Below are 12146 nucleotides of genomic sequence, written 5' to 3'. Positions count from 1 at the left end.
ATCGAGATGGCTCGAGTGTTTCCAAAGACAAAAGGTCACAGAACAAACAGGAACCGATAGGTTATGAAGAAAGAGAGAGACCACTCCAAAGTAGACCGATTTGTCGATCACAGGCTGGGTGGGAGAATGAGCGACGGTGGTTGAAGGGACCTAGAGGATAAGTATGATTCCAAGACGATCAACCCATTGATAGGCACATACTGGGACCAGTATCCTAGTTGGAATGGGGATCCAGCGGGTGGGTGCCATCCATGCCTAGCTGTCTCACTCCCAGTCCCTCAAGGGCATAGCCCGGTCGAGGACCAGAAGCGGACGACGGTGCGATCCCTGTCACCTTGTCTTTTGGAAACTTCAGATGAGTGGTCGAGAGGGGTGGATGGCTGGCGCAGCACTAGTGGTGTACCGTACTATCTTTGGACGCGAAGTATACTGCATCCAAGGTACCTCGATGACGGTGCATAACACCCACATCACTAACACGAGCCATCGCTCTAGCGGGCCCTAGCGTGCCACTGTGCAGCTCGCCAGGGCCGTCGGCTGCCCTTCGTGCCAACAGAGGCGTCCCGTTTGGTAGGGTGTGGTGCCAATCCTCATTGGCATGCCACGGAGCCATGCACGTCGAGAATTGTGAATGCCACCTTATGAAATGGCGGATGGGTTCATAACATGCTATGATAGGGTGGCACGCATGTGGGTGAGTCTGACTTGCCTGCCAGTCGCCGACCCCGTATGCCCTTTTGCCTCTGCACGGATACCACCACCTCGTCCAGTCAGGCAGGGCCTCTGGGCACGGCGTTTCGCCCGCTGTGGGCGGGAGGTGCACTCTTGGATCTCACGGGACGTGGCCTCGCTACTGTGTACGGGCAGCAGTGTGATACCTCTGGTCATTGGGTGCCGTCTGCTCCGCCGCAGCTTGAACAAACAACTCATTGGATCGTCATTAGCTTTGAGTGCACGGAGAGCGAGAAACATGCGAAACGCTGGTGATCTGTGACGACGACCATGCTATGGGCCATGGTACGAGGGACGGCCCAGGCGGAGGAAGCCCGGTTCGGCCTCGCAGGGCATTGCGTCTGACGGTCATCCTGGCACCCATCATCAATGCTATTATCGGCTGCCTCTAAGAATATCCCGAGAGCGTGCCGCTCGGAAAACAAGACCGATAATATCTCATACTTTGGGCCATGATACGACGTGCTATGCACTGCGGCAGAAAAAGAACACATGCGCGTTCCTGACTCTGGCTGAATCCTGCCCTGCAACGGTTGATGGTGTTCAGGCTCAGAATAGGCGGCTGTGATAGGGCGGCGTGCGCTCGCATGTCGCGCCTGCATGTGTAGTGCGCACCTAAGGCCAGGCGGGTATCATGCAAGCTCTTTACTCTAACTGGCGCGCCAGGCTGGCCAGAGAAACACTGAAACCGCCGTTTGCGCGCCCGAGGAGTGCTGGTAGGTCAGTTGCGTACGCCATGCTCGTCATCGTCCGTCGCAAGTTCTGTCAGCTTCCAGCATGATGGTAGTAGAGGTGCGCCTGGCTTGACTCCGACTGTGTGGGTAGTCTCGTCGCTAGCGACGAGAATGGTGCCCTCCGGCCGGGTCACTACTGTCACCTTGTGCCAGAGTAAAGCCACCACCCACTCGCAATGTTGACAGCGGCAGTCCGCCTCAGCCATATCCTGCCAACTAACATGTCGTCTTCCCTGAATGGCGTCTTTCCCCAGGGGACTCTCCCCTTGGCTTGTCGTACAGTCCACCAGCATAGCTGCCGCCATTCGATGGAGGCGGGACAAGTGAGCGAGTCCGGCGCCGCCTCGTCCCCGCCGCTACCTGACACGACGTCGAATCTAGGCGTCCCAGCATGTGGGTTGCTAGGCCATGGGCCTTCGCGGAACCTGCCTAGATTCCCATTTGTTGCTTGATGGTGAATCAACGATCATGGCTAACAAGGGCTCATCAAACGAGAAAGTGGTCCTATACGCTACTGAAGAAGCCGCCGGCAACACGATCCATAGATGACAAGTGATACATGGTACTCGTTTACAATGAGTGACCGGCAAAGCAGTGTGACCAAGTATTTCCAGTCTATTCGACCTCGTGTCCCGAGACTGCAGCCAATCCGACATGAGTGGCCAATTCAAACCGTCAATGAGCAAGTAAACAGTTTGGCAATTGCAATTTTGTAGCCGTGCAGAGATGCTCGCGTGCTTCGTTGGCGTTCATCGACGTCGTGGTCATGGATTACACAGTATACTACGGACCCCATCCGACATGCACCATTACATACATAGTATGACATGACTACCTTTTCCTTGACGATTCATTATCCACCCGTCGTGCCCCGGTGCCAAGACCCTTCTATCTACGTAGTGCACCCACCTCGTTTCATTACGAAGCTCCCCAGCTGCTCAAGCTAATGCTGGCATCGCATAATGTATTTGTACGCTGCATTATCTCGTACCCTGGTCCAGAGCTTCGGCCCAAGCATCCCGATAGGAAAGGTTAGTGGCGATCAATGATCAGCCACGCCGTTCAGCGCACCGACAACTGTAACAAACCACTCGGGGGCCTGTCAGAATTCCATTCGCTTGCTAGGTACCAGCTATTACTGTTACGACCATGGGCATGTTCCCAGGCCATGTGCAGGAACCGACCAATCATTTTGACGGCTCATTGATCGGCCTACCACACAAGAGGTGTCCCTTGCAGGTTTCTTCCTGCAGGAACGCGCATAAGTCTTGTTCTATTCGACGATTGTGCAGCACGCACAGAACACACAGCCTTGATGTGGGGGGAAAATAAAAAATTTCTTCAACGAAAGCTGTAGACACGGAGAGACGTGTCATCGGCATTCATCCGTTACGGGGAAACAAGCACTGGCCTCCAATTCCCAGCATCAGGTTTCCCGTGCGGTACAGTGGATTTCGATAATGACAAGTTGCTCGTCATTTCACGGTCTATGCAAAGCCTCCACCTTCTAGTATACTATGGTACGCGATCAATTGCCAAGGCACGGACTGATTTATCTGGTGGCTTGAATTTGCTGGGGGCAGAGATTTCAAGCAAGCATGGGTGTCCCGGCCCCCATTATCTCGGAACATGTACTACGAAATGCTACAGCCACGTGCAGCTCGCCAGACTGCAAGAGGACATAGCTTGGCGATAGTGAATTGGGAGTGATAACTCGAGCAGATCGCCCGCTGGCTATACCGCATTCAATACTTTCAGTACGCCATGCACAGATACATGAACTGAGCTAGACAAGGCAAACAGTCGATCATTGAAAAACCTCCTCGTCAGGAACCGAGGCTTGGAGAAGGAGATGCCCGATAGGCCATCCAGGTTCTATGGGCTGATCATACCTGGCTGCCTGGCAGAGTCTGGGTGTTCCCCCCGTCGTGCTCCATGCTCGTTATGGTGCCATTCGACCTGCAACGGTGACATGGGACAGCGTCCAGAGCTTCCGAGACGCATTGCAGTATGAGCCCTGGTCGCAGGCCCCATTGAGTCCCAAGTCACCGGAACCTCAATTTACCTACACTGTACTATGTACTAGTTCCTCAAACGCTGCAGCAGTTTGCTACATACCAAGACTGAGGGACGTGTCCAGCAGAAGATAGTCCAGAATTCTGGTAATTCGGGGTTTTGATTGCCGTCTTTCAGGGTCCAGGTCATTGCAATCATCACATGTAGGTATGATCACAGTCTGGGAGAACAGACCATGCTGGACTGACAGCATTGTCGGAATCTGGGAACGGCCCGCGGTTAGGAAGAAATCAGACTTGCACCCCGGATTTGCGCAAGACTGAAGGGTTTCCCTGCCCTGATGAAAGCCGTTACGTAGCTACAGGGGCACGTTCCTTAGCACGCCCGGGGATGCACACCCGGCATGATAGAGCGGCGACGCGGAACCCTTCGCAAGGGTTTGGTTGGAGCAGTACGTAATTAATAATGGTGATATTGCGGTACTATGGTACTCTCCAGTCCTTGCAAGAACCCAGCTCTGCCTGCCATGTCTGTGTGGCCGCTCAATGCTAGCAGTAGTCATGGTTGGGTGTTCTGGAAGATTGGAAGATCATTTGCCGGCAAATATTGGAACCAACCATGTCTCTGGGATTGACAGGGACCCAATCGGTCCTAAGCAGTGTCATGGGCGAACCAAATAAGCGGGCCGAGGAACTTGCGGTGGCAAACAGGCGACGCCCGGATACCTTCCCAGACGAGTAATAGACGAGAATCCATCTTGTCGTGACGCCTGGGGGGCTCTGCCATCTTCTGAATCCGTGACAAATCTGTGGCCAGTCCATATGGATAGGATCAATGGGTTCGACAAGAAAGGCCAGGATAGCACCTTAGCCCCTGCTTCTCTGGTATCTCACAGACCCACGGCCACGTTCGAGTGCGCAGTCGGTCAAGAGTTCCTGGACATGGTTTAAGCACCGGGGTGCAATACACACAGAGTATGGTCTGGTCCCAAGAACCATCAATGTGCGGGGCTAAACCATCTACTCGTGTCGCTAATGCAGGTCCATCAGCCGCGGAAACGCCCATTGGCGGACCAGGCCCTTGTTGCTGGGTTTCTAGAAGGTGTTTCAGTATCTTCTGTTGCTGTAGCCGAGTCCCAGTTTTCCCGCATATCAATAGTCACTGCCAATTTAGGACTCGCAATCTGTGCGACGATATCAGTCGAGGTATGGGGCACTTTGAGTGCAACAGTCCACCTGTCCACCTGTCAAGCATGCTTGTCATGATGCCAACCGCTGGGCTTCTCCGCTCGCGATCCCGGCCGTCAGAACGAGTAGGGGACCTTCGAAGGGCTCTGGAACAATCGACACCTTCCAACGGAAACCAGGGTACCAGACCGCCACTCATTCCGCACCGCACTGCGGATATCGCCGTACGACTGCGAAGCACATGCTGCCACGGATGGATATCCGTCGTGGGGTGCGTCAGGCTACCATGGTATGCTACATGTGGAGGATGGACTACCTACATACATCATCACAAGTTACTCGTACCTCATTGTGGAACCCATCAGTGGCTACGGATTACGTCCCGGAGAACTAGGTCACTGTGCGGGAGCTGTTTCCCTATGAACCAGACCTAGGCTCATAGCATCCCATGGAGGAGCACAAGGGAGCGAGTCATCTTGTTGGAGCAGTCTAGATCAGTAATCTGCAGGCTCGAGTGATGGTCTACAAATGGGCCCAAAGTATGTGCCGACATCGACAACGGGTGCTGTTAGCATCGATTGAAAGCTTCCCGTGTGTTCTCCCCCCCTCATCGCTGGTGAGTCGCTAAGCTATTAGATCTGACCCGAACATGCTGTAGTGAGCTCGCAAGAGGCGATCATCATTAGAGTCCGTGTTAGTACTCGAGCCTCTGGACCGCCAGAGCTCTTGGGGCGCTGGGGAATTCCCAAGTGCAAACCTTAAAACGAACAGGTAGCTGGTTGTTTACTAGTCGTGCTAATTAGAGGTGGAGACTTGCGAATCACCTTCCAACCGTGTATCTCTGGGTGTAGATTCAAACTACGTAACAGAATCAAGCTCAAGGAATTTATAATCCGTCCTCGACACGTGCTCATGGGGGACTACACTCATACATGCCCACTAGGAAGTTTACGAAGAGCAACATTTGGAGGCATTCAAGAAGTGGTGTCATCGCGATGTGTATCGATAGCTTCACTTATCAGATGCCACCTGCAGCTTATCACTGTAAAAACCGCTGGGAATGTACACGTCACCCTTCTCGACGACCCTGTTTTTCCTTCCTTGATATGTTCTATAACGCAGTAGTGGTAATATCATAGTAGAATGTTCTTGAGGCCCTGCACAAACCGTGCGTCCAAGAGTAACTATATCCCTTCTGGAATAGTTCTTGGCTTGGCTTGCTGTCCGTGCAAACCAAATGGCAGTATGGTTGCGGTACGGCAGCTTGGTACGTGCTAGCCTTCCTGTCGGGCACTGTCACGCACGTCAATCAAGCAGTAGTCAGAGCTATCATTGAACTATAAGCACCAGCGAGTCCCTATATGGACTTGGATTTGCAGCGGCTGTCAGCGCTTACTTGACATAGTACCATCGTACGCGTTTTGGGAATGCGACCTAGCATCTGCCGAAACTGGAGATCTCGTGAGGCCACCAACGTAGGGGCAACGCAAGTAGAATGCTGCGCCAATGTGCATGAAGCAGCCTCCACAATTGTGCAGTGCCCGACAGAATGGCGCGCAAGCGTGCAGGCACCATGACTTTCGATTACTCCTTTGGGTCATCTGTCGACCAATCCCCAGAACCGCGGCCTTTGGCTTGTTTCAGGATCTTGCAGGCCAGCTGCATATGTGAGCTTTATCGCCCATGAGTGGTTCTGGCGCTCCGTTCGATGCAAGCAGTTGGGCAGCACCCCGCCCATGGCGCAGCTCGGCGGAACGACCGACCACTGCCGGTCTGGAGGATGTCCCCACTGCCCTGTTGATGGAACGTATCTTGCAGTCAATAGGCTGATGAAAAGTGCATACGGCCCTGAGCGAGAGGCCACTATGCAAGCTGACAGTCCGGTAGACCGAGGCTCACACATGAGCCTATTCTTTGTCTTGCAGCAACGTGACGTTTCTGGTGTTTGCTTTGCCAGGAACCTACATAGTAGAATGCAATACTAGCTCGGTGCTCCTCCCCTCTCAATACTCCTTGCCCAAGTCTGCAGGTGACATACTGCCATCCAGGTCAGGTTATGGTTTGGAGGGCTTCTACCAGATATCACATGGATACCTGCAGCTGGGCAATAGTTGGCAACTTGACGGAATATGGTCCAATAGCTTATGCGACGAGAAGATGAAAACCTCGTCGACAAAAATGAGGAGCGCCTATCTACCACTTAGGTGCAGCTGTCAACCGCTCACAGGGCGCATTCTCTCTAAAGTGCATGCATACCTAGTCACACACGGCGCCTGCGGACTACTGCCTCTCGGCATGAGCGCAGGTGCAAAAACGGGTGACCGAGCGTCCGGCAGAGGGTGTGGTTGGTTTATAGTTGATCTATGGCACTGTTGTTTCTTTTTCGCCCGGCAAACATGGCTGCGCTACCGAGGCCGCATGAGGCCGCCGTGTAAGATGTCTTGGATCGAAGCGGCCATTCCCAGTGGCCGCTTGGATAGAGGACAGACGTCAGAGACACTGCTATGGGGCCAACCGCCAGGCTGCATCAATGGCCGGCACTGCCACTGGTTGTATGCATGCGTGCATGCTCTGGCGGGGTGCGTCAAACTCTCTGTTGCCAATGGCAGCTTTAAATACAGGTGACGATGCTGACGGCGACACCAGGCTACAATGAAAGGCTTTGGTTTGTACCTTTTGACATAGGTACATGTTCGAGTTGCCAGCGCTTTTGGTCCTGCTCGCTCTAGATCATGTGTGTTTGAGACTATAGTAGTTGCTCCATTGTGTCTTGATACTAGATCAGTCAGTCCTTCACACCTTGTAAGGCGTATTACGTTGCTTGCACGGCTGATGCCTTCGGTAAATGTGACAAATCGCACACGAGATGGGCCTTGCTTTCCCTCTTGAATCCGAGTATGACGGTCGATTTGGGATAGAAGCTACAAAAAAAAAATTTGGGGAAGAAACATCTTGTCTTTCAAGCTGTTCGTACGACTTGATGGCGAATTTATGGCCGAAATTTCTGACGCTGGGCGGTCGATGGATCCAATATTCTATACGACAATAGTCCCATTCGTATAAGTACTTATTGCCTGTGGTTGATGCTTCATAAGTTATATGCGGCCTCGAGAATCCGACGAGCCTGCCGGATAGGAAGCTTCGCCCATAGTCATGATAGTTTTCCGATACAGATTGCCTGTCTGACGACGTGATTTCTAACAGATCCCACCAGTATACCTGATGATCCGGACATGTGAGCTGTCAAAGTCTAGACAAGCCGCCTTGCCGGATCAACTGCTTGCTTTTCTGCTGTGTCCCCAGCCGGTTGGGACCTTATGTCCGATTTGATGCATGGCGTACGCTTAAAGGGTCTACATTTGTGATCCGATAATACTGCGGGTCTATGCAGGCGCCATTCTCGGGTGTGAGATAAGTCAGAGGAAAGTTTCGGCTTCACGGTTCGTGATCTGAGTCAATGGGGCGAGATTAACTTCGGATGTTTGATAACACATATCCTGATCGCAGATCGTGTACCAGACAAGAAAAGGGGAGGCCAGAAGGAACCACGGCCACAGCTTTGTCTCGTCGAGGGTAACGGTCTTTTGTGGGTGATTTGTTCTATGTATCTCAGGGGTATGTTCTTTGCGTGATAGCTAGATCCATTGAGTATTGGGTCATCTCGCTCTCCCGAATGGTTGAACATTGGATATCAAGTATCCGGCTGTATCAGACCTGGGGTAAGTGGCCACATTATCCGACTGAGTGACTTAGATCTTCGCAGAACTTCCTGCTACTTCGAAAGGAGGTTGGATAGTCTTAAAAGCGTGTGGCAGTCCCAGTATCATCATTTGTTTCAAATCCTGGAGTGAAGGGACCTATGGTACACAGTACCTGACTTGATGCTCTTTCTAGTTCTCTCTCAGGCCAACAGGCTACATATGACTGCTTGTACAGGTGATACGAGATTATCGTGCTGTTCAGTGTTTTCTGCATGATAGAAGCAAAAGGTTGTTCTCATGGGTAAACGGCACTAAAGCTCCACACGAATGAAGTCGGTTTCCGTTCGCCTCGCAGAAACAATCTGCTTGATATTAATCACCCATATAGGCATTAGGCAGTCAACACTGTCAGATTTAGTAATATGGCAAAGCCTACGTTTTGGATCGTGCAACGAACCTCGGTGCTGCTGATCTGAAACTTGACACTTCCACCAGGTATGATTCCCTGGCCAAGCAAGGCTACCTATACACGGCTTTGTCCTTGGGAATCTGGATTTATAGGCCGACTATTTCCTAAGATGCTCGATAATGTAGCAGACAGAAATCATGCCGTTATGTCCTTACTGGAGAGTCATTTTGGTTTGTGATACAAGGACTCTGCCGGCGTTGACCGAGGAGCCCAAGCAGAAATGCTTGCGTCATACAGATCCTCGGACCAAAACCCAGTGCCATTCAAACGAGAGACCGATGCTAAGTTTTGTAGCTTCGATAACCAGGCAAAGTGCTCTTCCCAATGTATGTGAAAGAACAAGTAAAGCCAACGCGACACCTCTCGTTAGCAATATTGTATCGCAATTACATCCACTAATCTGGACATGTTTTCAGTGAGTGTCCATATATGATCCAGGACCGAAATGGCTCAGATTGTGATTATGAATGTTCCAGCAATCCATCATTGATGCACAAGGTGCCCTAACGCAAGCTCATTTCGTCTCTGCAATGTCAAAGTGCCATATCCCGAGAAAGGCCGACCTTTGAGGCGCGTATGTAACGGTACCGCTCTTTGAGACAGCCTCAGACCTTGTTCATGAAAGAGGTGCGATCAAAACCTAGAAGACTCAGGGATGGCCTTAACGGCCAGGGCACACAGGGAAGACTGATAAGCTGGATGGTATATCTCTGATTGAAAACACATCGATTCTAGGAGGAATCCTTCAGGGCGAGACTTCGGTTAAGGGCAAACATAGATGCTCGCTCGGAGGATGAATAGGCGGTGCTGCACTTGTGGACAGTCATACGCATATATCTGCATCCAATTGAATTGAGCCTTCGCAACCGCATTTGTATGACAAGCCGAACTCCATAGCTGTGAAGTTGCATAGATGCTTCGCCCAGTTGCCACAAACAGAGATGCTCTGTGCGACATTCCCATAACATATAATCAGTACCTCGGGGATGTGATTTGATCAACACGTGAGCTAGTTTGGAGCCTCTCGAATGCAGCAGTGCTCATCCAATACTTCCCAAGAAGGAGCCTCGACTGCTGACGTTTTCTGAGGAAGGTGAAGCTTGACACGTTTGGTCTTTCCTTGTTGAATTAGCCTAGTTAAAGGGGGCTGCAACTTATTCCCTTGCTAAAGGGAGTCCAAGATATCAAGATTGTTCACCCACTGCGGGTCAGCACATTCCACGACATAGCTGCACTAAGCAAAGCTCTGGGCTGTCATCTTTTGGATAAAGATAAAGTGAGGGAGCACACTTTGGCTGACGATGACATCCACGACAGGCTTCTATAAAGCCTGGCTGCGGATACACAATGTATAAGTCGTGACATTGATATATCCGAATAATGCAATGTACAGTAGGCACCGATTCAGCCAGTCAACTAGCAAGCGTATATCTAATCGTGATGCGAACAGAAGTCTTGCGCACTCATATGTACCGAGAAGCACGAATTCAGACACGAATCGTACCAGGTGCTGGATAGATGCTATGCGTATAACATGTTAGATTATTGGGTAATGTTCGACATAAAGTTGACGCTCCTCCGTGACGTTTATAAAACCACAGGCACTTTGCGTGGACTGGTAAACCGATAATGTGCAGACAAGCTTTGATAAACGTGAGCTATGTTCACATGTCCAAGATCGCAATCGGATTGCGTGCCCCACTGGCGGAAGTGGCATAGAAGCATTTGGCTGGCTGGTGTACGGGACTCCAAGGCCTCTGCCGGCCCCCACCATCATGACGCGATCGCCTAAAATCCGCGGTCACACGCTACAGGAACAGAGTTTGGATTAAAACAACATCAAAACTTCTACGTGAAGCACCCCGAGTAGTTTTTGCGGGCTGCATAGGCTGATCTACGCCGAGGCCGGCCTCCACTCCGAGCCGGCACGTCCCCCTGGTTCATGCTTGTATGGCGTGATTGCAAGCCCCGGTTCAGTGATACTTACTGCGCTGAAGCTTTGGATACAAAATCATGTCTGATGAGAGAACGTCCAGTCCCAGAACACCCTCCCCGATTCTGAGGAAGGGGAGTTCGCAACAGAGACAAGATACTAGATCGCCGACGTTCGGTCCGCTTCCGCGGCGGCAGTCGACACAGGAGATCATAAATGAAATCTTGGAGGTTCGTTCTCGCACACTGTGGGCCAAGTGTCCCGTACCAAGCTTTTCGTGCCATGTGGTACACTCAATGGCCCAAGCATTGGTCAATTGCAGGACCAGAGGCACCCGGATCATAGCGTTAGAACCCAATTCATAAACTTGACTAACTCATGGTCTTTCGCAGACGGGGAGGGAACGCGCCGACACAATGGCGAGCGCGACTTGGGCATCGGGGCGCAGCCCAAATTTCCGACCGCTTCCTCAATCGCCGGAGCGTGAGGAGGGTCCAGATGAGACAACGGGGATCTTCATGAGAGGCAGCACCAGAGACTACCAGAGTACGCAGACGATATCGCAGTCTCCTGCGCGACAGTCACCCGCGAGAGCTTCACCTTCCCGGCAGCCAGCAGTCAATGGCAACGCGAGTCGGGAGGAAGCTCATGAGACCGAGGTTAAGAAGCACACGTGGAAGGACTTCTTCTCTAGCATCTGGTCTATAGAGCTGGAAAATAAAGGCAGTGTTGCGAGGGATCACCTGGCTCTAGGTAAGCTTCGAACAACTTGACGAGAATCTCTCTGCATCCCCAAACTAACCTGTGGGTCTGTAGAAAGGACATTCTTGGCTTGGCTGCGGACCTCTCTAGCATTCGCATCGATTGGCATCGCCATTACCCAACTGTTTCGTTTGAACACCTCTCTGTCTGACCAGCGAGATGATGCGAGATTTGAGACAATTCGACATCTGGGTAAGCCACTTGGTGCTTCGTTCCTTGGGATTTCGATCCTGGTGCTGTTTCTAGGGTATCAGAGGTATTTCCAGAGCCAACAATGGGTGATGAAGGGCAAATTTCCGGCATCGAGAGGGACAATCGTCTTGGTATCACTCATAGCATTTGCATTGATGGTTGTGTCGTTAATCGTCGTGGTTGTGATACAACCTGAAGGGTCGTCTTCTGATCCATGAGTCAGACTGGAAAGGAATATATTCTTATTAAATCGGCGTTAGTCGGAGCCTTGTAGCCAATGGACTTTTTCTGTGTCATGCGAATTTAGGATTCCGTCGTGTCTCGAATGTCGGCTTGGTTTTCTATGGGGGCTTGAGATCGGTGACATTTCCCCGCGATGCCCAATATTTAGCACCCAGCAGCAGCCTCAAATGGAGGCGG

At 51.6% G+C, this 12146-nt stretch overlaps 1 protein-coding gene across 1 annotated transcript; it reads left to right on the top strand.

The window, feature by feature from the left end:
* Positions 1–10852: 10852 nt before the first annotated feature.
* On the top strand, positions 10853–11944 carry JN550_012654 (uncharacterized protein; the record flags this gene model as incomplete). Its single annotated transcript, XM_049311154.1, has 3 exons — positions 10853–11002; positions 11165–11525; positions 11589–11944. 3 exons carry the CDS (start codon positions 10853–10855, stop codon positions 11942–11944), a joined length of 867 nt encoding a protein of 288 aa, XP_049165376.1.
* Between the last annotated feature and the right edge of the window lie 202 nt (positions 11945–12146).

Source organism: Neoarthrinium moseri (genome assembly GCF_022829205.1).
Source record: "Neoarthrinium moseri strain CBS 164.80 chromosome Unknown scaffold91_Wmoseri_CBS_16480, whole genome shotgun sequence".
Lineage (NCBI taxonomy): Eukaryota > Fungi > Ascomycota > Sordariomycetes > Amphisphaeriales > Apiosporaceae > Neoarthrinium > Neoarthrinium moseri.
Note: the sequence above shows the minus strand (reverse complement) of the source record. Positions and strands in the feature narration are given on the sequence as shown.